This window comes from Piliocolobus tephrosceles, chromosome 1 (genome assembly GCF_002776525.5).
Source record: "Piliocolobus tephrosceles isolate RC106 chromosome 1, ASM277652v3, whole genome shotgun sequence".
NCBI classification, from domain to species: domain Eukaryota; kingdom Metazoa; phylum Chordata; class Mammalia; order Primates; family Cercopithecidae; genus Piliocolobus; species Piliocolobus tephrosceles.
Window position 1 is genome coordinate 14,086,022 of NC_045434.1, and position 26,400 is coordinate 14,112,421.

Below are 26,400 nucleotides of genomic sequence, written 5' to 3' on the forward strand. Positions count from 1 at the left end.
AATTCCTGAACCTGGAAACCCTCCATCCGTAACACTTCTCACTCCTGGCCTTACGTCTAAATCATTCTTGTGTTTTCTTGACTTATTTTTAATGCAGATGCCCAGAACCAATTTCAGACCTACTGTGTCAGTCTCTTTGTGGATGGTGCCCAGCATGTAACGTTTGGAAAATAATCTAAAGTGATTGTGATATGCACCTTCTGTGAACTGGTTTATGCTCACAGGCACGCCTGATTTAGGGTCCTAGGCAGACCAACCTCCAATCAGGAATCGATGGAGGTGGTGTAGATACTACATTAACTTTTAACGAGGGCCTCGTTTCTCCTAAAAATAAGAGACCAGGTGGGGTTCTAGGCAGGGTTGGTGGCAGGAACCCAACGGATGCTGAGCTGGACCAAGCCGGGCTAGGAGGCCCTCTCTGCGGCCGCGCGCCCGGCTCCGTCGACGCACGCGCACGCAGGGGCCGGCCGGTCCTGTGCGCACGCATCGCGCACGCCGGCGCCTTCCTTTGGGAGCCCGGGCCGGTGGCGCGGGCGCTCGGCAAATGGAGTGGGTGCTCGCGGAAGCGCTGCTCTCGCAGAGCCGGGACCCCCGGGCCCTGCTTGGGGCGCTGTGCCAAGGGGAGGCATCCGCGGAGCGCGTGGAGACGCTGCGCTTCCTTCTGCAGCGGCTCGAGGACGAGGAGGCGCGCGGCGGCGGGGGCGCAGGCGCGCTCCCGGAGGCGGCGCGCGAGGTGGCCGCAGGGTACCTCGTGCCACTGCTGCGGAGCCTGCGCGGGCGCCCAGCGGACGGCCCGGACCCCGGTCTGCAGCCTCGCCACCGCCGGCGCGTGCTGAGGGCGGCGGGCGCGGCCCTCCGCTCGTGCGCCCGCCTGGCTGGGGGTCCGCAGCTGGCGGCCGCCCTGGCAGAGGAAGCGCTGCGCGATCTGCTCGCCGGGTGGCGCGCGTCTGGCGCCGAGGCTGCGGTGGAGGTGCTGGCGGCGGTCGGGCCCTGTTTGCGGCCACGCGAGGACGGGCCGCTGCTGGAGCGCGTGGCAGGGGCCGCCGTCGCCCTGGCGCTAGGCGGGGGCGGGGACGGGGATGAGGCCGGGCCCGCCGAGGACGCAGCGGCGCTGGTGGCCGGGCGACTGCTGCCAGTGCTGGTCCAATGCGGCGGGGCGGCGCTGCGGGCCGTGTGGGGCGGGCTGGCGGCTCCCGGGACGTCCCCGGGGTCGGGCCGCGTAGAGGAGAAACTGTTGGTCCTGAGCGCCCTGGCGGAGAAGCTGCTACCCGAACCCGGCGGCGATCGCCCCCGCAGCGCGCGCGAGGCGGGCCCGGACGCCCGGCGCTGCTGGCGCTTCTGGAGGACCGTGCAGGCGGGCCTGGGCCAGGCGGACGCCCTGACGCGCAAGCGAGCGCGCTACCTACTGCAGAGGGCGGTAGAGGTGTCGGCGGAGCTGGGGACCGACTGCACTTGCGGGCCCCAGGAAGGAAACGGTACCTGCCTGTTTGACCCCCAGCCCAGTGCTACCTACTTGGCTGCCCCGGAGGGGAGCCTTCATGCTTCTGAAAACTAGCTTATCGAGGTCGTCACTCCGATCCATGCAGAATTTGGTTATTCCGGGTTGTTCCCCTAAAGCCTGAAAACCTTTGGAATCCCCTCTGGAGGGTGTTCTCTGAAGTCACAAATCACTGCAGTTGGGAACGTTCTGACCCAGAGCAGGTGGAATACAGCACCAGTGGAATAGTTTAGGAAGATGATGAAGCCCGTGCAAGATTTTACAGACCCAAATCTGCACTATATCGTGGTAGATTCATCCCAATAGGAACGGTTGATATCTATCAAGTTGGAAGAAAATTATTTATTATTTATCTGTACTGACCAGTGGATTGAGTCTTGAGTGTTAGAATTAAGCGTCCTAGAGGCCATCACACTCTTGAAATTTCCCCTGGTAATTAGGAACAGGATTACTAATATTTGTTAAACATATTTCTTAAGTCGACCTTTTGAGTGCATTTTTTTGCCATTCATTTAATAGAATGAATCAGATTTTATTTTTTAACTTTCTGAGCTGTGCGCCCTGCTATGTGCAAGAGTAATGAAACAGCAAGGCCTCCCTTCAAGTTGGTATGTTACTGTTGATTGGTTTGACTTCAGTCATGTTAAATTTGCGTTTAAACTATCAAACTACAAAATTGTCTCTAGAATATTTCTACTTTTTCAACGGTAGCTGACCATTTATTACAGGTAAAGGATTTTTGTTTGGCTGAAGTTGTGAGGTTATATTTTCAAGTAATTTTAAAACATTAGATGGGTATGATCATCCCTGAGAGTTTTCACTGGAAAACATTTTAAAAATCATCAAAAGTTAAACATTCATTTATTTGTATGAGTCAGTTATTTTGCATTTTGTTTTTGTTTTTTTTTTTGATGGAGTTTCACTCTTGTCACCCACGCTGGAATGCAATGGCACAATCTCGGCTCTCTGCAACCTCTGCCTCCTGGATTCAAGTGATTCTCCTGCCTCAGCCTCCCGCGTAGCTGGGATTACAGGCATGCGCCACCATGCCCGACTAATTTTGTTATTTATTAATAATTTATTTTTTTATTATTTTTGTTTTTTTTAGACGGAGTCTCACACTGTCGCCCGGGCTAGAGTGCAGTGGCACGATCTGGGCTCACTGCAACCTCCGCCTCCTGGGTTCACGCCGTTCTCCTGCCTCAGCCTCCCGAGTAGCTGGGACTACAGGCGCTCGCAACCACGCCTGGCTAATGTTTTTTTTTTTTTGTACTTTTAGTAGGGACGGGGTTTCACCGTTTTAGCCAGGATGGTCTAGATCTCCTGACCTCGAGATCTGCCCACGTCGGCCTCCCAAAGTGCTGGGATTACAGGCGTGAGCCGCTGCGTCCGGCCAGTTATTTTGCAGTTTTAAGGATGAGCAATGGTGTTTCCATGCTTCCTGCAACTCCCATTTCCTCTGTTACAGAAAGCAAATCCTGTGGCCTCTTCTAACGAAATATTTTGGGATTTACCCCTATGTCTTGACATAATATATCTTAGTTATATAATAAAATATATTGTCACAGTTTAAATTTTGGTTAAATGCATGTTCAGCATTTATACGGTTATGACTGTAAATGCTGCTCACAGGTGATCTGTGTAGGAAACTGATCATTTTTCTCTTCCTGCAAGTTTTTCATATAATTTTGACATTTTAAAATGTGTTTGGTTCTTTCTATACTTACCACGGATTCCTTCTTAAATTCTTAACCAGTTGACTAAATCTTTCCTCTACAAAATCAGATCATCAGAGGTTTTATACGTTTTCCTAAAGAAGCTTCTCTGAGAGTCCCCTTACATGCCCACATGTGGCAGGTTTCTCCCTGTGCCTGGTGCACAGACCTCACGCTTACCCTGGGATTCCCTTCACCTGGGTGCGCTGTTGGCTCTCATTTCCTGTAGTTCCTATCTTCCTCTTTTTTTGCTTTATTCACTTGTGTCAGCGCAGTGCATTCTCTAGCGATTTCCTGAAATAGAATTTTTTTAAGGTCTTGTTTGTCTGATAATTCCATCAAATGCTCCTTTATATCTGCTATCATGTTTTTCTCTCATTTCCATTTGACACTTTTGGAGTTTCTCTCCTGAAAATCCCCATCTGCTCATCTGTTTATGCATATTTTTTACCTTTTCCATGAGATCTTTTAGCATATTAATTATAGTTACCTGCAAGTTTGATACCCGGACCATCCAAGTTTGGCTTTGTTTTCTGTTGTACTGTTTGGCTATGGAGTCGCTTTTTTTATGTCTTACTGTAATAGCAGTAGAGATGGAAGTAAATATTTCTGCCTAGGGATAGGCACCCTTACTTTATGGCTTTGTGTTAGTCTAGTTTGTAGTTGAACTGGGTTTGGCATTGGTTGCTATATTTGTTTTCAGTGCACTTTACAAACTTTTCCCAGGTGGATTTTGTGGCTACTTGCTTAGCTGAAGCCTGGAATCCCAACGGATTTTTCTCCAGCCTGGGAGGCCTGTGCCACAGTTGGAGGTCTGCAGCCAAGGCTTTGTCCATCCCTCGGGTAGACTGCTGATGCTTGTTCCTTGGTGCAAGAGATGAGACAGGGGCTTTTCATTTCTTCCACTGCAGCCTTGTATTAGGCCCCATGTATCTGAGCATCAGCATTCCTGCTCTTTCGCTGTCTCTGCTCCCTCTCCAGTGGCAATAATCATTGCCACCTACTTAGGGGTGGGTTTAGTTTCCTGGCCCTCACCTGTGGCAGCTGCATCCTGCACATACATGTCTGTGGTAGGTCTTGGGTGTAGTGTCCTGCCCTCCTGCAGCAGCTGCAGACCAGCTTTTTATCAGTGCAGGATATCTGGCAGTAGGGGATTTTCTTCCCCTTCCACAGCATAAGATGCATTTGCCTAATGTCAGTGCAGGGTGAAGGGAGCAGGTTTTCTGTTCCTGCCCTAGAGGCAGCCAACTTTTGCCTGGTATGAAGTCAGGGACAAGGGTGAAAGTGTGGGAGGATTTCCCCTCCACACGGGGCAGACAGCTTTGACCTCCTGTCGGAGAAGGATCCAGAGGGGCAGGCACGTTTTGGCAGTTGATCACCATCTTGTACTCCTGCAGGGCATGGCTGGGCCTCTGTAGTTAGTCCTGCTGCCCTAGGTGCCTACTCTGGGGATCTCCTGCCCCGGCCACAGTCTCTCTTGAGAGCACCAGGGCAGGCTTGAAGAAAATTGCTGGTAAATGGATGTGGACTCCTTCAGCAAGCTGTCAGGCTAGCCCACCTTGGTCTTTCAAAACTTGTCAAAATGCCATTTTTAAAACTGCTTTTTGGGTGACCATGTCTTCCTCCTGTGCCAGAGGTAGAACAGTTTGTGTGGCCTTTCCATTCTTGGAGCGGCTTCCTTCCTTTTGGAATTCAGACCACCTGGTTGCATTGTGACCTCAGCTCTGATGCTCCCCCCACTGACCGCACAACAGTTTAGGATTTTGTAGACTTTTTAGCCTTTCCTCTTTGTATGACAATAACTATCTCCTATGGTTTTCTATATCCTGATCAGCAGCTGAAACCATACATGTCTAAATGCCTTTATTTTGTCCTCACATTTCATTGATTTTTTGACTGAGGGTAGAATTCGAGCCTGGAAGATATTTCCATGCAAAATTTTAAAGGTATCTATTGTCCCAGAAGCTAGAGCTTCCTCTGTTGAGAAATCTGAAGCCATTCTGAATCCTGTTTGTTTATACAGGAACTGTTTTTCTCTATGGAAGTGTGTAGGATCAGTGGCTCTAGCATTCTGAAATTTCACAGTTTTGATAGGTGTCTATTTTCATCCTTGTGCTGGGCACTTGCTGGACTTCCTATGCAATCTGGAAATCATGTTCTTCAGTTCTGGGAAATTTTCTAGAATATTTTGTGGATAATTTCATCCCTTTCTGTTTTCTATTCTTTGTTTTAGATACTGAACTTACTGGACTCTCTTGAAAGCATCTTTTCTCTCCTAAGGATTTTCTGTGATTTTGGATTGAGTTTTTTTTTTTGAGACAAATCCTCGCTCTTGCCCAGGCTAGGGTGCGGTGGCGTGATTATAGCTCACTATAACTTCAAAATCCTGGGCTTAAGTGATCCTTTCATCTCAGCCTCCGGAGAAGTGGAGATGATAGGTGTGTACCACCATGCCCTGATAATTTTTTAAATTTCCTTATAGAAACAGGGTCTTGCTATGTTGTACCAGGCTGTTCTCAAGCTCCTGGTCTCAAGCAATCCTCCTGCCTCAGCCTCCCAAAGTGTTGGGATTACAGGCATGAGCCACCATGCCTGGTCAGAATGTCCGCTTTTTAATAATATTCTGTTCTTATAACAGTACTGTCTTCTTAAGATATTACTGAAAGCTTTTTTAAAAGTTTTCTTTTTTTTTTTTTTCTCCAGTTTCCTCCTCCTCCTCCATTTGTTTTGGTCTTGATCTTTAGTGTAGAGGTTTCCCCAACTGTCTGATGATTTTAGATCCCTGTTTATGTTTAAGGATAAGAAATCAAAATTGGGGCCGGGCGCGGTGGCTCAAGCCTGTAATCCCAGCACTTTGGGAGGCCGAGACAGGCGGATCACAAGGTCAGGAGATCGAGACCATCCTGGCTAACACGGTGAAACCCCGTCTCTACTAAAAACATACAAAAAACTAGCCGGGCGAGGTGGCGGGCGCCTATAGTCCCAGCTACTCCGGAGGCTGAGGCAGGAGAATGGCGTGAACCCGAAAGGCAGAGCTTGCAGTGAGCTAAGATCCGGCCACTGCACTCTAGTTTGGGCGACAGAGCGAGACTCCGTCTCAAAAAAAAAGAAATCAAAATTGGGTTTAAAGCTCTAAGCCCATGAGTGGTGCTGTTGACTGAACTTCACCATAAGGTGATTTGGCCAAGCCATTTCACTAGGGAATCTCGGATGTATTTTCAAGTCTTTCCTCCTGGGCTGGCCAGTTTCTGCAGAGAACATCTTCGGTTGTCTGATGCATAGTGAGGGCCTGGCCTGTATTCTGGGACCTGAGGGGACAGGTAGAAAGGAGTCTCAGCACCCAGGGTGCACACATGTTCGCTGAATCCCCTTTGTCAGTAAGACTAATGTCTGCTGTGTCCTGCGCCTCCCAATTTGGAGACCCACTATTTTACCTTCTCCAGAAAAGCAGTTCTAGTCTTTCTGCTGTTTAGGGCATAGGAAAGGGGCCTGGGGATGTGACTGTTTCTTAAACACTGAACACATGCTCTTTAGTTTAGCCTCACTTTTCACTCCACTTACCAGAAGTAACTTTTGCAGTCACTTCCTTTGGTTCAGGGGGATTTTGCAGTGTAAATCAAATTGTTTCCTGGCTTTCCCTCAACTTAAAATTCTCATGACTTGAGTCAACTTGGTTTTCATCTGATTTTCACATTCTGTATTTTACTGCTGTTGTCTGCCACCTGTGTCCTCCATTCTTTTGGGGTTTTGCCCTTGAAAAATCCTTTACTGTTATAGTGAGATTCTTAGGGAGAGAAAGTAGAGTTTATATGTGCAGATCTGCCATTTTTACCCAGAACTCCAAAACAGTAATCCTAGTGTTAAAAAAAAAAAAAATCTCCCTCAGATTCCCAAGCCCCCTCCCTATCCAGGCTCTGATACAGGGGCACCTCCATTATTAGAGAATATATTTGGTAATAGTAGTATTATCTTAAGAACTGCTGTCGTTGAGAAACTTATGAAATTTGCAAAAGGAAGAACTAATTTTCTTTTTTAAATCATATCAGGCCCAAGTCTGTTTTGGTGGTCTGAGAAGAAAAAAGATGAACTTCTAAAGTTTTGGGAAAATTATATTTTAATTATGGAGACTTTAGAAGGAAATCAGGTAAGTGTTTTTCTATTTTAGCAAATCCTATAGTAGATAACAATTTTTCTTTTTTAAAAACATTCATTAAAAGCAATACAAAAAGACCAACTCAGATATAGCTGGTGATGATAGAATCCAAGTATACTTTGTTTTCTGGCATAAATGCAACTTAGAGTGTAACTTGTTTCAGTAAGTTAAAGAATACTTTCAGTTGACCTAAATTATTCAAAAATTTGATCTTCCCTTGCCATTCTAAAACTTTAACATTTATCACTGTCAGTATCACCCAAATGGCTTGTTACAAAGTATAAATTGCCATGCCCTATCCTCAGACTTTCTGGTTCAGTAGGTCGGGGTGGGGCCTGGGACTTTGAGTTTTTTTTTTTTTTGAGACAGAGTTTTGCTCTCTCACCCAGGCTGGGGTGCAGTCGCATGATCTCAGCTCACTGCAACATCCGCCTCCTGGGTTCAAGTGATTCTCCTGCCTCGGCCTCCCAAGTAGCTGGGACTACAGCCACGACACTGGGTAATTTTTGTATTTTTAGTAGAGACGGGATTTCACCGTGTTGGCCAGGCTGGTCTCGAACTCCTGACCTCAAGTAATCCACCCACCTTGGCCTCCCAAAGTTCTGGGATTACAGGTGTGAGCCACCGTGCCTGGCCAGGACTTTGAGTTTTTTACAAGTTCCCAGGTGATACGTATGCTGCTGTTCTGGGAACTCATGGGTTTGAGAACCATGGTTTCCATTCTGCAAGTTAGGGACCTCAGAGGTGCCGGCCATCTGTGGAGTCATTGCGAGGTGTCAGTCCAAATGTGCACCAAATCTTGTTTGTGGACTTTAAGTAAATAATTACTTATATGTGCTAAATGTATATAGATGCAAGGAGGAGGAATAAAGAAAAAGCATTTCTAAATTCAAATTAACTTTTATGGTTTTCTTTAATCAGTAGATCCATAAAACCCCCATTATTTAGAAACCCAAATTTATCCGTACTTTGAAGGATATGTAAATTCTCGAACAAACGTGTCAGCAACTTTGGCTACATGGTATTAAGAACATGGAACTCCGAATTGGCCCTTCTAAGTGTGTGCTGCCATGAACAACTTGAGTAACGGAGAAGACATTTCAGTTTTTTTTTTTTTCTCTTTGCAGTATCTTAGTATTGACAGTCCGACCTGTCTCCCAGGACAGTTGAGAATTCTATGACATGATTTATGATGATCACTATATAAATGGCAGACTTTAACGTAGCTATAATGTGGTTATATTCATTAGCTTTGCCATACTCAGTCTTACATACCTGAATCATACTATTGTTTGAAAAACTGGATAAATCAGGCTCTTTCTACATATGTTTTATAAGAAGAGCTGCTGTTAAATAAAGAGATGAAAATTGCCTGATATTTTTCAAGATGCATTTTCATTTCATATGATTTTTTTGCTCTTATTTTTAGATACATGTTATAAAGCCAGTTTTACCAAAGCTAAACAATCTGTTTGAATATGCGGTGTCAGAGGAAAATGGTAACGATTACTTTTATTTTTTTAATAACATTTATGGTTTTCCCCTGATTTTATAACTAACTCCTGTTCATTGTAGAGAATTTTGAAAAACTATAAAAGTGTATATCTTGTAATGCTGCCACCAAGAGGTAACAGCTATTACCATTCCAGATACATACCTGGATCATGTTGTTCATGTTTATCTCACTTAGCATAATAACTATATCCATCTACTCATATCCTTAAATCGTCTTTAAGAACACAATTTTGGGCCAGGCATGGTGGCTCATGCCTGTAATCCCAGCACTTTGGGAGGCAGAGGTGGGAGGATCACCTGAGGTCAGGAGTTCAAGACCAGCCTGGCCAATGTAGTGAAACTCCGTCTCTACTAAAAATACAAAAATTAGCCGGGCATGGTGGTGTGTGCCTGTAGTCCCAGCTACTCGAGAGGCTGAGGCAGGAGAATCACTTGAATCCAGGAGGCGGAGGTTGCAGTGAGCAGAGATCATGCCACTGCACTCCAGCCTGGCAACAGAGCAAGACTCTGTCGCAAAAAAAAAAAAGAAAAAAAAACACACAATTTAAAATAGCCACAGAATTTTCTATAATTTAGAGATATGGTTAATTTTTTAAACTGTTGACGATGGAAAATTTTAAACATTTATAGAAGGAGAAGAGCGTGTGTGACACACCTACCACTCTCTTTAATAATGATCCTTTCATGGCCAGCCTTGCTTAGTCTATCCTATGTAGCCTTTCCTGCGCCCTTCTCACTAAATGGTTTTGAAGCAAATCCCTAGATGTCCTATCATTTTATCTGAATATTTTAGCACATTTCTTTAAGAGATAAGGACTTGTTGATAGGGTTTCAGTGATGACATAGTCTGTGGTTTTAATAATTGCTCTTTTTTTTTTGAGATGTGGAGTCTTGCTCTGTTGCCCAGGCTGGAGTGCAGTGGGATGATCTCGGCTCACTGCAACCTCTGCCTCCCAGGTTCAAGCAATTTTTTTGCCTCAGCCTCCCAAGCAGCTGAGATTACAGGCATGCGCCACCACACATGGCTAATTTTTGTATTTTTAGTAGAGATGGGGTTTTGCGATGGCGGCCAGGCTGGTCTCAAACTCCCGAGCTCAGGTGATCCACCTGCCTCGGCCTCGCAAAGTGCTGGGATTACAGGCGTGAGCCACGGCGCCCGGCCAATAATCACTCTTTGGTATGAATATATCTTTTTAACTGCTTCCCATTCTTATTCACTTAGTATATCTTTTCCAGTGTTTGTTAGAGTTACTTTTCTTAAGTTTTCAGTTATTGTTCTGTATCTTGTACTTCTTAGGAAGAGAAAATTCCGGGATATAATTTCAAATATTGTTTATAAGCCCTTGATCACTATATTATGAGAGCTTTTTAGGAGCTACACAGTGAAGCTGGAGCTTCCTAAATGTATCTTAATAAAATTAAGTTTAGATTAATGAAATAGCTAAATGCAGCCCAATAGTGTTTTGGCCTGTGTTCATATGAATGATAAAATGCGACATTATTGTGTTTACACATGAGAATTAACCTGAGTAAATGGTTTTTAGTGCCTACTCTAGATAATTACAACTTTAATAGTTTGACCCCTTAGGAATTGAGCTTTATTCAGCTGATTGCTGTAGTTGTTTTCTGATACACTGGGATTTTTTCACAGACCATAAGCATCTATAGTTGCACCTGGGGCTAGAATTTAATTGAATCTTGTGACTTCACTTAGGCATTTACCATTAAAATAATGCTCTTATTACCACATTTTGCCCACAGCTCTTGGCAAACCAAATCAAATAGCAGTGACTGATTTTGAAAAATTACCTTTGCCAAAGAGTTGAACAGGCATCTTGGTGTAAATTACAAATAATGGATTAATTTATTTATAGAATGTCATGAGTTAAAAATGCTGAGTATTTTTCTCTAATATAATTAAAAGATATTTCAAAAGAGTTAGAAAAATATCTCTAAGATATTTATTCCATGTTTTTTATTTGCTCACTCATTTATATATTTACTGAATAAATAATTACTTAGTGTCCAGTACATGCTATTAGGTTGGTGCAAAAATCATTGCAGTTTTTGTCATTTTTTTTTTTTTTTTTTAAATGGCAAAAACCGCAACGACTTTTGCACCAACCTAGTAATTACTAGGGGTAAAATGGTGAGAGCCATGTGGTATTTTTCACCTGACTTTTGTGGTTTCCATGAAAAAATAGTTTGATTGTAAGGTATATGAGGGGAACAGACAAGGAGCTGATGAAATGGACTAATGGGTGAGTGGGGTAGTCAGGGAAGGCCTGTCTTATGATGACATCTAAGCTAAGAGTCCAGGCTGAGGAGGCATCACCTGGGGCACAAACCCTGAGATGGGAGCAGCTGTAGGAGGCAAAACAGAAGGACCAGTGAGGCTGTAGCAGAGTTGGTGTGTGGAGCGGGGGATGAGGTTGGAGTGGCAGTCAGGGTCAGTTCATGCCTTGTTTGGACTTTATTCTAAGAACAATGAGGAGATGTTGAAGGATTTTAAACAGAGGCGTGACAATTTCATATTTCTGTGTGAAAAATGGATTGAAGTGGGATAAGAGAAGAATTAGTTGAAACTATTCCAAATCTGAAGTTCCAACCTGCATGCATGGGGTAATATTTAATCTTTGTACACTGTAGCAGTTATAGCATTTATTTACAGTCTTATTTTTTCAAACCTCTGCCTCCCAAGTTCAAGGGTTCAAGCGAGTCTCGTGTCTCAGCCCCTAACCACCCCCCCCGCCCCAGTAGCTGGGATTACAGGCATGTACCACCATGCCCGGCTGATTTCTGTGTTTTTAGTAGAGATGGAGTTTTGCCATGTTGGCCAAGCTGGTCTCGAACTCCTGGCCTCATGTGATCCACCTGCCTTGACCTCCCAAAGTGCTGAGATTACAGGCACGAGCCACTGTGCCTGGCCCATTTACAGTTTTTCAAAATGAAGCTGCCTGAATACGGAATACTGAATACCAAAATTATTTTGGTTAACATACTCATATGTGACTAAAAACAGGCTGGGTGCAGTGGCTCCTACCTGTAATCCCAGTGCTTTGGCAGGCCGAGGATGGAGGATCACTTGAACTCAGGAGTTCAAGACCAGCCTGGGGAACATTCTGAGACCATGTTTCTAAAAAATATTTTAAAAATTGTTTGGGCATGGTGTTGCGTACCTGTAGTCCTACTAGGAAACTGCTCCTACTAGGAGTTTGAGGTTGCAGTGAGCTAGAATTTTGCAACTGAACTGCAGTCTGGGTGACATAGTGAGAACCTGCCTCTCAAAAAACAGTAACAAAAACTTTTTTGTAGTGTTATAATGAAGTTATTGTGTTTGTCTGTACATGTATTTATTTACGAGTATGTAGTCTTGATGGTGAAACAAAGACAGAAGCAGATGTCAACATTAGATGTTTATTTCCACAGGATGCTGGCTCTTTCACCCATCCTGGCATATGTGTATTTATAAAAGAATGTTTGAAAGTGAAAACAAAATCCTGACTAAAGAAGGTGTTATCCATTTTTTGGAGCTGTATGAAACAAAGATTCTTCCATTTTCACCAGAATTTTCTGAGGTAATGACAGCCTATCCACTTCCTTCCTCCCATTGTTGAAAGGTGAGAGGTAAAAATACACTAGGGTTCTATATTAGCAAGTAACGTTTTGTTGATTTGCATCCAACAAATCATATTTCTCTAAACCCAGCTTTCCTATTTGGAAAAAAGCTTACGTTGTTTCTCAACAAGCCAAAAGGTAGAACTGCCTGCATTATTACCATTGTGAAAAAGTAGTTCTATATTATCAATATTCAGAACAGCGTAAGTCAAGACTTGTAAGCATAAGTCAAGTTTTCACCATATGAAAACTGGTATAGAAGCTCTCAGGTGATGCTGTTCTCACGGTTCTGAGCCACTGATGACTGTTACTCGTTTAGCGATGCTACTTCTCCAGTTCTGACTCAATGAATTGCTGTTGTCTACTATATGAAATAGAGATTGCCTTCTGAGCAATATTTATTAGAATCTATACTTCCATTGGTCAGGAACTACACAAGGCAGAGACAGTGGGAGTTAGAGCTGTGATTTTAAGTTTTATATTACGGTGCCATATGAGTCCCATGATGACTTCCTTAGGTAATCTACCTCTCATTTAGAGGTGACAGAAGTCAATTTTTTTCTTCTTTTTCTTTCAATAGGTTTTTTTCTTTTCTTTTTTTTTTTTTGAGATGGAGTCTCACGCCTGTCGCCCAGGCTGGAGTGCAGTGGTGTCATCTCGGCTCACTGCAGCCTCTGCTTCCCAGGTTCAAGTGATCCTCCTGCCTCAGCCTCCCGAGTAGCTGGGATTACAGGTGGGCACCACCACACCTGGCTAATTTTTGTATTTTTAGTAGAGACAGGGTTCTGCCATGTTGGCTAGGCTGGTATCGAACTCCTGACCTCAAGTGATCCACCTGCCTTGGCCTCCCAAAATGCTGGGATTACAGGCGTGAACCATTGTGCCTGGCTGCTGCTGCTGCTTTTTTTTTTGAAGAATGATTGAATTTATTTCTCAGATAGTGATACAATTTTTTTTTTTTTTTTTTTTGAGACAGCGTCTCACTCTGTTGCCCAGGCTGGAGTGCAGTGATGTGATCTTGACTCACTGCAACCTCTGCCTCTGGGATTTAAGGGATTCTTACACCTCAGCCTCCCAAGTAGCTGGGACTACAGGTGCACGCCACCATGCCCGGCTCGGTTCTGTAATTTTAGTAGAGACAGGGTTTTGCCATGTTGGCCAGACTGGTCTCAAACTCCTGGCCTCAAGGGATCCACCTGCCTCAGCCTCCCAAGGTGCTAGGATTACAGGTGTGAGCCGCCACACCCAGCCTAAGTCAGTTTTTTCTAATTGTTTTAATATGTGCTATGGTGTATTGATATGCATCATGTTTCTACATTCTATTATTTGTGTACTTCATGTAAGCTTGCTTTTCTGACCAGTATCTAATAGTAATTTTTGAGTATAATTTTTTCCTCTTTATCCTCTAGGCATAGGGGCTTAAGTTTTCTCTTGAGTATCTTTTTGGTTTTTCTGTCATTACCTTTATTTTCTAGCATATGTTTCTTCTTTGGATTCCTTCCTTTTCTCTTGACCCAACACATGAACTCTCTTCTTAGTATGGCATACATTTTAATCAGGTGGGAGAATTCTGTACTTACTTTGTTTTTCTGGTAGAATTAAGCTTCCCCTCCAGGACCATCAGTAAATTTAGCCTGCAGCATAAGAGATCAGCTTTGCTTATAGCAGGTCTTCTGTAAGCCTATGTAGGATGTTCAGTCAGGGAAGCTGACTTCAAAATTGCATTTACAACTAAGTTTCAATTATGTATCTTTTTTTTTAGTTTATTATTGGACCATTAATGGATGCACTTTCAGAGAGCTCTTTGTATAGCAGGTAAAGAGACATTATGTTATGATGTATTTGATACATTTTCATGTTAGGAGACCTGACCAGATTGTTTAATGCATTTGGCACATACGGTATGTTGCTGAATAGACAGTCAAGTTTTTCTTATCGTGTGGTCCTTTTCCTATTTGTTATTCTTGCATTCTGATTTGCACCAAGTGTTTCTCCTTTTTTCTAGTTTCCTTTTTCTGCCTTGAGCTCCTCTATTCTTGGGCTGTTGGAAACTGTCTTCTGTAGCTCACTGTCTTCTCCCTACTGCTGCTTTCTGCCCTCTTGGAAGTTGTAATGACTTTGGCTAACCAATGCTTTAAACTTATTTTCCTTTTTCTTTTAACTTAGTTTCACACTTACAGAACAGTCTTGAGAATAATCCAAAGAATTCTCATGTCTCTTTCATCCATATTCCTCAAATGTTAATGTTTTACTGCATTTGCTTGATTGTTGTATCTCCCTGTGTGTGCATCTTTCTTAGCTTTGTCTGCTGACCAGACTTACTTATTTGTATCTTTTCCAATGCCTGTCTGTGCGTCCATCCATCCATCCATATTAAGAATCATGAATTCACACCAGGACGTCCAATTTCAGTTCAGTACTACAGGGTTCATTCTAACCTTTTCCTTTCCATATCTAGCAGTGGCTGCTGTTATTCATCCTGTCTCTACTTATAGGCCACAGTTATGTTTTGAAAAGGTTGACAGTGAGAAGTTTGTCAGGATTGTACCTTAGCCTCATTTTTTTGAGCATCATTTATGACTCTTGAATTCTCATCTTCAAAAATCTCCTCTGCTCTTGAAATTGTTATCTTTCTAATATTAACTAAATTTATAGTTGCGTCTTGAAACAGAGCTACATCCCCCCACCAGCCAATTTCTTGAAACATTTTTAATTAGTCTGTGCCACATTATATTAATATTTAGGCCTGTTTAATAATATTGAAAGAGCATAGCAACACTTGATTTGCCAATTATTTTTAGTTTTCAAATAACTCATTACTATTGAATAGTTTTCTGTAGCAATTAGACAGCTGGAGAGCAGTAAAACCAATGAAAAGATCTTGGTGTTTTCTAAGAGTTGACAAATACATTTATTATGAAATGCCTTCAGTTTTCTAGCACTCTAATGTGTTCAATTAGCAGATAATGTTCCTGGAAGAAACATATAACAGAAAAAATGTGACTTTAGTAGATGTTAACAATTAGATGCTCTTGCAAAAGTAATTTATTACTAATATATGTCTTTGTTATGAATGTTACTTCTTTTATTTTAGACGTAAAGATTTAAAGTCATTGGATTACATGTTGGGAACAATAAAATATAATTTAAAATTATCATTTCAGGCTCTTATTTTTTATGATACTATTTAGCAAGATTTATATATGTGGAAGGGAAAGTGTCACAAAAAGGAAATCCTCAGTATAGTAGGTTATTATCTCACATCCATTTTCCTACAAGGTCCTGATGTTTCTATAATCAGAAGGATTCTCAGAATTTTACTGAAAATTGAAATGCAGGTTCAGAAAAATAAGACTGTCTGATTATTTTATTGTTGAAAGACTTTTGGGCCATGGTCCATTTAGGCTAGTTTCAGTGTAATCACTTGTAAATAAATGTTAAATATTTGTTTTCCCCCGTCTCTGTTTGTAGGTCCCCAGGCCAGCCGATAGGAAGCTGTTCTCCATTGGGACTGAAATTACAGAAGTTTTTAGTCACGTATATTTCTCTTCTTCCAGGAGACATAAAGAGTATGTGTCAGTAAAGGGTTTTTTTTATAATGCATTAGCTTACAATTTTTTTTTAGGAAATTGGTTATAAGCACCATCAACTATTATAATAAATATTTTCAAAATGATTTCCTTTTCCAGGATATGCATATTTTCTCAGAATTATACAGTATCTTTTTTGAGTTCACACTTTAGTCATTGTGTATGACATATTACCAGTATTGGCATGAGTAGCATGGAGGTAATTTTAGAAGGTGTGCTGCAATTTAGCCATCTTTTCTAATTGTCTACTATTCAGTTTCAAGAATTAGTAAAATATATTCAAGAAATAGGGAACCTGGTTTTAGGAAAAAGTAGTAAACAGAATACTCATTGTGGCAAGTTGTCCCTTTATAGATACTAACTTAGGAAGATAAGAAAGAAAAAATAAGCCAGGTGCAATGGCTCCCGCCTGGAATCCCAGCACTTTGGGAGGCCGAGGCAGGCAGATCACCTGAGATCAGGAGTTTGACACCAACCTGGCCAACACAGCGAAACTCCGTCTCTTCTAAAAATACAAAAATTATCCGGGCATGATGGTGTGTACCTGTAGTCCCAGCTACTTGGGAGGCTGAGGCAGGAGAATCACTTGAACTCAGGAGGCGGTGGTTGCAGTGAGTCGAGATTGTGCCACTGTACTCTAGCCTAGGTGACAGAGCAAGACTGTCTCAAAAACAAAACAAAACAAAAAACACTTGTTTTATGTAAGACCTTGTCCTAGAGCCATCCCCATTCTTCAGGTTCATTCTAATGAGGTAGGTGGGAAAGCAGAGCACAAAAGCAGTGTGATTTTTGTTTGCTGAGCAGCAGCAGGACCTACTCTGCTTTATGACTCCTTGTGTTACTCCCACCTTTGTGATTTATAAAGTGAGCCTAGGTATGAAATATGTATTTTTTTCTTTTGTATTTAATCTGGCAAATAGGATGACAAGATGGCCAATAGTAATGTCTATTCAAATGTCAGAAAAAAGGGAAAATATGGTCTGTATATCATGACTTTAAATTTATAGAAAATTGATTGTTTTGATTACTTTTTCTTTAAAAAAATGAGTTAATGGGGAAGATGGGGAAGATAACTATTAGAGTCATTCTCTTTTTTTTTTTGATATGGAGTCTTGCTCTGTTGTTAGGCTGGAGTGCGGTGGCGTGATCTCAGCTCATTGCAACCTCTGTCTCCTGGGTTCGAGCGATTCTCCTGCCTCAGCCTCCCGAGTAGCTGGAACTACAGGCGTGCGCCACCACACCCAGCTAATTTTTGTATTCTTAGTAGAGACAGGGTTTCACCATATTGGCCAATATGGTCTCAATCTTTTGACCTCATGATCCGCCCGCCTCGGCCTCCCAAAGTGCTGGGATTACAGACATGAGCCACCACACCCAGCCTAGAGTCATTCGTTAGTTTGGTAGATTTCAGGAGTTTAATTAAGCATCTGGGCTGCAGCCACATGGGGATGAATTTGTCAGCCACGTTGCTGCCTCGCATGTCAGTAGCACATGTGAGTGAAATGATGTCGGTCAGGGCTTGCCAGAATTTGAGAGCCGGGTGTTTGTGGTCCAGGACGAGGTATATCACAGATGCTTGGTAAATGTGTTGAGTCAATGCGAAATGGAAACTTGGCCATTGCCATCTTCCCAGTGTCATGAGTGAAGTGTTAGGCAAAAGATGAGATTTCCTGGATTTAATTAGTGCAAATGGAAGAAAGAAAAATTGAGGCTTTCATTCACAGTTACTTAGTCATTTTTCAGTCATGTTTCCAGTGAATATCTCTGTACATTCGGAATGTCTTTCATACTAGGTATTTCAAAAGATAGAAAGTACACATAATGTCCTTTTAGGAGCTTCTGAGGATTTCTTAAAAGTCATTATACAACTATGTGAGAAAATAGACATTTTCACTAACTCCATGAGCTGAGGGTCCTTAACAAATCACACATTAGCAGAGAGGACAGAATGAAGCACTATCCCTTTGTATCTCAAAATGGAAATATAAATGATAGTAATTAAATCCAAGGTAGTCAAGAAACAGCCTATGAGAAAGAGGTTACTGTTTGCAGATACTAGAGGCCACTAACCATCAATACTTCCTATCCTGTTTTTCCTTAACATCTCAAATAGAAGAATGGCTTCTAATCATAAACAATTTATCTTTTACCGGCCAAATGTGGTGGCTCACGCCTGTAATCTCAGTACTTTGGGAGGCTGAGGTGGACAGATCACCTGAGATCAGGAGTTTGAGACCAGCTGGCCAACATGGCCAAACCCCATCTCCACTAAAAATACAAAAAATTAGCTGGGCGTGGTAGCACATGCCTGTAATCCCAGCTACTCGGGAGGCTGAGGCAGGAGAATTGCTTGATCCCGGGAGGCGGGGTTTACAGTGAGCCAAGATCGAGCGACTGCACTCCAGCCTGGGCAGCAGAGTGATATTCTGTCTCAAAAAAGAAAAGAAAAGAAAAAATTACCTTTAAAAAAATATATAGCTCCATGGGTATCAGAATCCCTATAGTATAGTAGAATACTTATCTTACTAAAATAGAAATGAAATTAAATTAACTTTCTTTTACAACGGCTTTATTAAGATAGAATTCACCCTTTTAAACCATTTGATTCAGTGGTGTTTAGTGTATTCACAAAGTTGTACAGCCATTACCACTGTCTAATTCCTGAATATTTTGATCACCCTCAAAAAGAAACCCCAGGCATAGAAATAGTCACTTCTCGTTCTCCTCTACCCGTAGCTCCTGGCAGCCACGAATCCTCTTTGTCTTTATAGATTTGCATATTCTCAACATTTCATATCAGCGGAATCATACAATACGTGGCTTTTTATGTCTGGCTTCTTTCACTTAGCATAGTGTTTTCAAGGTTTATCCATGTTGTGGCATGTATCAGCATTGCATTCCTTTTTGTAGCTGAATAATATTTCACTGTATAGATATTTCACATTTTGTTCATTCATTTCATTGGTAGACATTTGGATTTTCACTTTTGACTATCTGAGTAATGCTGTTATGAATGTTCATGTACAAGTTCTCTTGGATATATACCTAGAAGTAGAATTTTCAGTTCTCTTGGATATATACCTAGAAGTAGAATTGCCGGATCATGTGGTCAGTCTGTTTAAGTTTTGGAGGAACTGCCATACTGTTTTCCACAGTGGCTGCACCGTTTTACATTCCCTCCAGCATTGTGTGGGGTTCTGGGTTCTCCACATCCTCCCAACTCTGATTATTGTCTGTCCTTTAAATTATAACCATCCTAGTGTGTGGGAAGTGGAGCGTCACTGTGGTTTTCACTTGTATTTCCCTAATACCTAATGATATTGAGCTTATTTTCGTGTGCTTATTGGCAACAATGATAATTTAAAACTTTTTCTTTCAGGTAACTTCCTATTGAAGTTTATTCGGAAGATGACAAGTAGGCATTGGTGTGCTGTTCCCATTTTATTTCTATCTAAGGCTTTGGCAAATGTCCCAAAATATAAGGCCCTGGGTATAGATGGGCTTCTTGCTCTCAGGTAATTTACTCTGGATATGTACTTGTATGGTTATTTGCCATGACTTTCCATCAATGTATATATTTTTCCCTTTGCTTTAATCTACAGTAAATGGAAATAGTTAATATTGGCATTGGGATGTTTGAGCTCTTAATTTTACATAAGAAAAAAATTTAAAAAATATATTATATAGTTGAACTTACTTTGTTTTACAAATTACTAGTTTAAATGTGTACTGATGATATATGCTGTTGAATTTTGACCTCTTTAAATAAGGCCAGTAAGTTTTTTTTTTTTTTAATTTGTAGGTAGAAAACTAAAGATAAAATATCAAACAATAATATTTAATAGAAAGTATTTCAAAAATGTTGGTAAAAAGAAATTTGAGGAGATGAAAAAAAGAAAAAGTATTTCAGTAAATATAAACTTCTTTAAAAGCATCTTCATTTCTAGTTTTTTTTGTTTTTTTGAGCTGGAGTCTCGCTCTGTCACCCAGGTTGGAGTGCAGTGGCGCGATCTCGGCTCACTGCAATCTCTGCCTTCTGGATTCAAGCGATTCTCATGCCTTCGCCTCCTAAGTAGCTGGGATTACAGGTGTGCGCCATTACTCCCAACTAATTTTTGTAGTTTCACCATGTTGACCAGGCTGGTCTCAAACTCCTGGCCTCAGGTGACCTGCCTGTCTCAGCCTCTCAAAGTGCTGGGATTACAGGTGTGAGCCACTGCGCCTGGCCTGTAGTCTTATTTTATTTTATTTTATTTTTTTGAGACGGAGTCCCACTCTGTCGCCCAGGCTGGAGTGTAGTGGCCGGATTTCAGCTCACTGCAAGCTCCACCTCCCGGGTTTACACCATTCTCCTGCCTCAGCCTCCTGAGCAGCTGGGACCACAGGCGCCCGCCACCTCTCCTGGCTAGTTTTTTGTATTTTTTAGTAGAGACGGGGTTTCACCGTGTTAGCCAGGATGGTCTCGATCTCCTGACCTCGCGATCCACCCGTCTGGGCCTCCCAAAGTGCTGGGATTACAGGCTTGAGCCACCACGCCCGGCCTTGTAGTCTTATTTTTAAAAGAGACTTGTTTCATGGTAAAATTGAGCTCTAATTAAGAGGCCATAATGGGAAATAACAGCTTTGAAATTCTGCTTTCTGCATTAGAAATTGTAGATGTTATAAATCAACTTGTTGATAATCACAAATTATCAGAATTGTCCTTGGGAATACGGAACTGCATTTTTTGTGTTTCGATGTCAGGGATGTTATTCATTGCACTATGATCACACATCAGATTCTCCTGAGAGGGGCAGCCCAATGCTACCTTCTTCAAACAGCTATGAATTTGCTAGATGTGGTAAGTTTCTCTTTTGTTACTTCCATTTACAAGTCTTTCTTAGTGAGTGGTTGTGCAGAAATGAGTTAACATAGCAGACCTATGATACTACCATTAGAAAGGCCTGCTTGTGAGGTTGGCCCTTGGCTGGCAATGGGACCTTGCATTTTGGGAGGATTTACACTATCCTAACTGCTAAGAGTGGCTTATTGTATCTAAAGTGTTTGTTCATTGTGGTTTATGCTGAAAACCTGCTTTCTTTCTGGGAGTCTGGAATTTCAGTATGTATGAGGCAAAAGGTACCTGCATGACCACGTCCCAGTAAAAGCCCGAGGCACTGAGTCTCTATTGAGCTTCCCTGGTAGACAGACTTTCACTGTGTTGTCACAGCTTGTTGCTGGGGGAGCTAAGCGTGTCCTGGGTGGCCCACTGGGAGAGGATTCTTGGAGCTTATACCTCGTTCCCTTTATACTTTTTCCCTCATCTTCCTGTATCGACATTCAAGGAATATATATGGTGAATATTCTGTGCTTTTTACAAAGCATCAATAAACATTGCTTACTACAGGGGTCAGCAAACTCTTTCTGTGCAGTGCCAGGTAGCAAACATTTTTTAAGCTTTGCAGCTGGCTTTATGATCTGTGTTGAAACTTCTGAACTAAATAAACAGGCGTTGGCTATGTTCCAACAAAACTATTTACAAAACAGGCCGTGAGTAGTTTTTGCCAATGCCTGGCCTAGATAGAGCAAGGTATCTTCATTCAAGATGCACAACCTTAAGGGAATGAAAGACCTAGGTGGTTTTCTTAGTCGGGGTCATTTTTATGGCATTGAAAATAATCACTTTTTTTTTTTTTGTCTGAGGCAGAGTTTTGCTCTTGTCTCTTAGACTAGAGTGCAGTGGTGCATTCTTGGCTCACTGCAACCTCCGCCTCCCAGGTTCAAGTGATTCTCCTGCCTCAGCCTCCCAAGTAGCCGGGATTACAGGGCACCTGCCACCATACCCGGCTAATCCTTGCATTTTTTGTAGAGATGGGGTTTTGCCATGTTGGCCCGGCTGGTCTCGAACTCCTGACCTCAGGTGATCCACCCACCTTGAGCTCCCAGTGTGCTGGGATTACAGGTGTCAGCCGCTGTGCCTGGCCTCACATTTTGACTGAAAGTAATTTCTTCTTATAGAATGGTGTTTTTTTTTTTTTTTTTTTTTTTTTTAAGATTGTGACCATCTTTAAGATAGTAACATCAATTTTAAGTTAACATGGTATCTTTATGTTAAAAGTGGAATAATATTTTCTTATTTGCTTTCTTTTGATTTAGCTAATGATAACCTACTTTAAATAGTATTAATTGGTTGCTTCCACAGTGGTTTTAGTTTCTTCAGTTAAACGTTTTAATATGAGTAATTTTTAAAACCTTTCCTGCCCTGCCTAGGAGAAAGTGTCACTTTCTGATGTCTCAACTTTTCTCATGTCTCTGAGACAAGAGGAGTCCTTAGGACGAGGAACTTCATTGTGGACAGAGGTGAGATTGAAGATAATTTAATAAAGTCTTTGAAAACTATAAACAATGATTTTCTTAATGAATTTCTGAGTAACCATTTATATAAAATATAATGATTGCTTTGTTATCTGTCAACAGAGACTTTGAAATATTGTATATTTGCTTTGAGTGGACTTAACTAATTCTGCTAAGATGCTTATGGAGAGGTGGGAAAGAGGAAAATGTTTGCAGTAGAGATAGACCTATTTAGAAGAAAATCTTTACTTGCTAGTGGGCAGATCTCAGCTCTGGATGAGATGCATTAGGAATAATGACGATGTTAGACTCAAACACAGTAAGTGACACAAACTCCTCTTTCTCTTTTTTCTGTCATTGAATGGCTCCTTCCTCCCCTCCGTTGTCCAGTCCTTAACGTTTTGGTAATTCTGAGTTTGTTCTGACTTTTTGCATCCAATTAATCATGAAACCCTCGTGTCTCATAAACATCTTTCCTCTTCTCCGTGCCCTGCTGTGGCTCTAGCTCAGACCCGCCTCTGTGAAGCCCCTTGTGATGATGTCTTGTTGATGTTGCGTCCCTGGCCTCCAGGCCTCTTACTGTGCCACCCTTTTCCTCAGGACTTTCAGGGCCAGCCTCCTCCCTTTTTTTGTAAACCACGGGATTTAGTTTATATGACTGAATTCAGTGCTTATTTGGTATGTATGTGGTTGAGTTCTGATCTTTGTCCCCTCTGGGTTATATCGTTTTTGAGAAATGAAGAAAGGGCAAATTGTGGCCTTTAAAAAATGGAGTTTTATTTTCTTGATGCATCTAATTATATGGAATTTGAAAAATGTAGAACCATATAAAGAAAATAGAAATGATCTGTAATGCCTACCATCAAACTAAATTCATATTTTTTTGTTTAGTTTTTAATTCTTTTTCTCTATGAATATATGTATTCTCTTGCTTTCTCATTATAGATACGTATATGTGTATTTACAATGATACATACAATCTGTCTTAATACAGATTGAAGTGTTTTAAATTTTATTTTTTTGTATTCACATAGGAGCATTTTAACATGTTGCTAAGTAATTTTTCAAGATGTAGTACAAATTCAGTTGATTATATCTTGTAAAATTTATTGAATTAGTTCCTTTTCTTGAACTTTGTTTCAAAGTTTTTGCTTTTATAAATAACATTGGGCTGGATGCAGAGGCTCATGTCTGTGATCCTAGCACTTTGGGAGGCTGAGGTGGGCAGATCACTTGAGGCCAGGAGTTAGAGACCATCCTGGCCAGCATGGCAAAACCCCGTCTCTAGTAAAAATACAAAAATTATCCGGGCATGGTGCTGCGTGCCTGTAGTCCCAGCTGCCTGGGAGGCTGAGACAGGAGAATTGCTTGAACCCGGGAGGCGGAGGTTGCAGTGAGCTGAGATTGTGCCACTGCACTCCAGCCTGGGCGACAGAGATACAGATTGAGAGAGGTTTCAAAGTATGACAGTGGACATCCACTTTATCTACAGTGATACAATACCAAATGTATCATCAGCACGTTAAATTCTTTGCCACTTTGGTAGATGAAACACAGCATTTGGTGACTTTATTTGCATTATTCTGATGACAGTTTTTTAAAACATTTTTTCATGTCTTTGTAGTATTTCTTTTGTGAATTGTCTATTATTGTCCTTTCCCCATTTTGTTTTGGGATTTTGACTGTCTCAAAAAACAAACAAAAAAACACATAAAAGGGTATTGACAAGTTGTTATACCCATTGCAAATAATTTTTTTTTTTTAGTTCCTTTTTAAAAAATTTAGCTTTGCTCACTGAATGGGTAATTAATTTACGTGATTTGAAGATTAAAACTATTATTGTTTTGCTCTTCTATCCTGCCTTGATCCTTATCCTACTCCACCCCATCCCTAAACAAAGGTGTTTTTGATATAGACTCTGCTTACTACCTGGCAAGTTTTCATTAAAATATGTATTTATAGTGATTTCTTTATCTCCATAGGCAAAGACCCTTCTTAGTCTTTTTTGTAAAGTAAAGCTTGCATAGTATTTTGTAAAGTAAAGCTTGCATAGTATTCCATCTGGTGGTTGTACCATTGTTTATTCAACTTCTCCCATTGCCAAACTGTTGAGTTGTCCAGTCTTGTGGCTTTTACAGACAATGCCACAATAAATGAATAGTTGGCAGGTACATCTGCAGAATGGAGTCCTAGAACTGGGATCAGTGGTCAGAGGTTGGGTGACTGTGTAATCTTTCGGGGTATTGCCCAATTTCCGTCCATAGTTTCCTATGGCTGCTATAATAAATTACCACCAGCTTGGTGGCTTAAAATAACATACATTTATTGCCTTATAGTTCTGGAGGCCAGAAGTCTGGAATCCGTTTCACTGGTCTGCAATTAAGATTCTGGCTGGCCTGTGCTTCCTTGTAGGGGCGAGTCCGTTTCCTCATCTTCTGGAGCTGTATTGCTTGCATTTCCCGGCTCATGGTCCTTTCTCCATCTTCAGAACCAGCAGCCTGGCATCTCGAGATCTCTGCTTCATCTTCATATCACATTCTTCTCTTCTGTTTCTGTGGCCAAATCTGCCTCTGCCTTCCTTTTATAAGGACACTTAGGATTACATTGGACCCCCTCAAATAATCCAGCATAATGTCCCCATCTCAGAATACTTAATCTGCAAAGCTCCTTTTGCTGCATAAGGTAATATTCACAGGTTCCAGGGTTAGGACCTCGGTATCTTTGGGGCCTACCATAGGGTTGCAGGAATTTCACAGGGTATGATAGTGCCTGTTGTGAAGCAGGATTTTTCACCAATCTGGGAAAAGGCATTTTCCCAGATTGGTAAAAAAGGATGGGAAAGGGCATTTCAGTGTAACTATAAAAAAAAGGACGGGAAAGGGCATTTCAAGGTAGTTATAATTTATAATTCTCTTATAATTTGTAAGTTCGGGCATCTTTTCAGTTTCATTTTGATTTTTGATTTTGTTTAGTTTTTTCCTGGTAGCTTTTTACTCTGAAAAATTTTAAAAATTCTTAGAAGAATATAATGAACTCTCATGTACCCATCACCCACCATCTACGGTCTTTTTTTTTTTTTTTTTTTTTTCTGAGACAGAGTCTCGCCCTGTTGCCCAGGCTGGAGTGCAATGGCGTGATCTCGGCTCACTGCAACCTCCGCCTCCCAGGTTCAAATGATTCTCTTGCCTCAGCCTCCCAAGTAGCTGGGATTACAGGCACCTGCCACCATGTCCAGCTAATTTTTGTATTTTTAGTAGAGATGGGGTTTCACCATGTTGGCCAGGCTGGTCTCAAACTCCTGACCTTGTGATCTGCCTGCCTTGGCCTCCCAAAGTGTTGGGATTACAGGCGTGAGCCACCGCATCCGACTGACCCGTCTTCTTTGACCTGGACCTCCTACTCTCCCTTCCTCTCCCAATTATTTTGAATCAAATCCTATCAAATCTTATTTTTCATCTATAAGTATTTGAGTATGTACTGCTAAAAGATAAGGAGTTTAAAGGGCTTAAAAATAAGCCCTTATCACACCTAAAAAAACTAACAGTATTTTTAAAATTTATTTTATTTTTGTTTGGTCAGATATCCAATTTTGTTTGTTCGGGTATTCAAATAAAGCCTATTCACTGCAGCTAATAGGCATAGCTTTAAAATTGTGGACTATAATCCGGCTGGAATTTATTTTGTTGTATGGTATGAGTTGTGAGGTTTAAAAGAGAAAATTCGTGTAAAAATGCTTTAGGCTGCCTTTAGCCAGTATTAAATGTAAATATCTACTGTTACTAATAATGTCTTTTCGCCCTGGTTTAAGGAGTGAGGCGTTTGCCTGTTGTTTATTTGTTTTTAAGGAACCAGCTGTTAGATTTCTTTGTCTGTTCCCCTTGATTTTTCGGTTTTGTGATGCTTTGGTGTGTTTTCATCTTTGACTCTCCTTTGGTTTGTTTTGCCTGTCTCCTGATGTCTTGGAGTCATTTGTTGAGA

General features: G+C 41.6%; 1 protein-coding gene across 4 annotated transcripts in view; it reads left to right on the plus strand.

Moving 5' to 3' along the window:
- The first annotated feature begins 474 nt into the window (after positions 1 to 474).
- The window catches only part of TARBP1 (TAR (HIV-1) RNA binding protein 1), an 85,047-nt gene continuing 59,121 nt past the window's right edge, over positions 475 to 26,400 (plus strand). For 3 of the 4 annotated variants that reach the window (XR_003309614.1, XM_026455102.1, XM_026455101.1), the window contains exons 1-9: positions 508 to 1,475; positions 7,260 to 7,357; positions 8,796 to 8,865; positions 12,311 to 12,459; positions 14,262 to 14,314; positions 15,971 to 16,068; positions 19,469 to 19,604; positions 20,833 to 20,929; positions 22,339 to 22,428. Coding sequence is in view for 3 of the 4 variants with exons in the window: in XM_026455102.1 (XP_026310887.1) it covers positions 545 to 1,475; positions 7,260 to 7,357; positions 8,796 to 8,865; positions 12,311 to 12,459; positions 14,262 to 14,314; positions 15,971 to 16,068; positions 19,469 to 19,604; positions 20,833 to 20,929; positions 22,339 to 22,428 (1,722 nt within the window). In the remaining variant the exon portion in view is untranslated. Of the gene's footprint in view, positions 1,476 to 7,259; positions 7,358 to 8,795; positions 8,866 to 12,310; positions 12,460 to 14,261; positions 14,315 to 15,970; positions 16,069 to 19,468; positions 19,605 to 20,832; positions 20,930 to 22,338; positions 22,429 to 26,400 lie in introns of all 4 variants that reach the window. The other variant, XM_026455100.2, reaches the window with a different exon arrangement.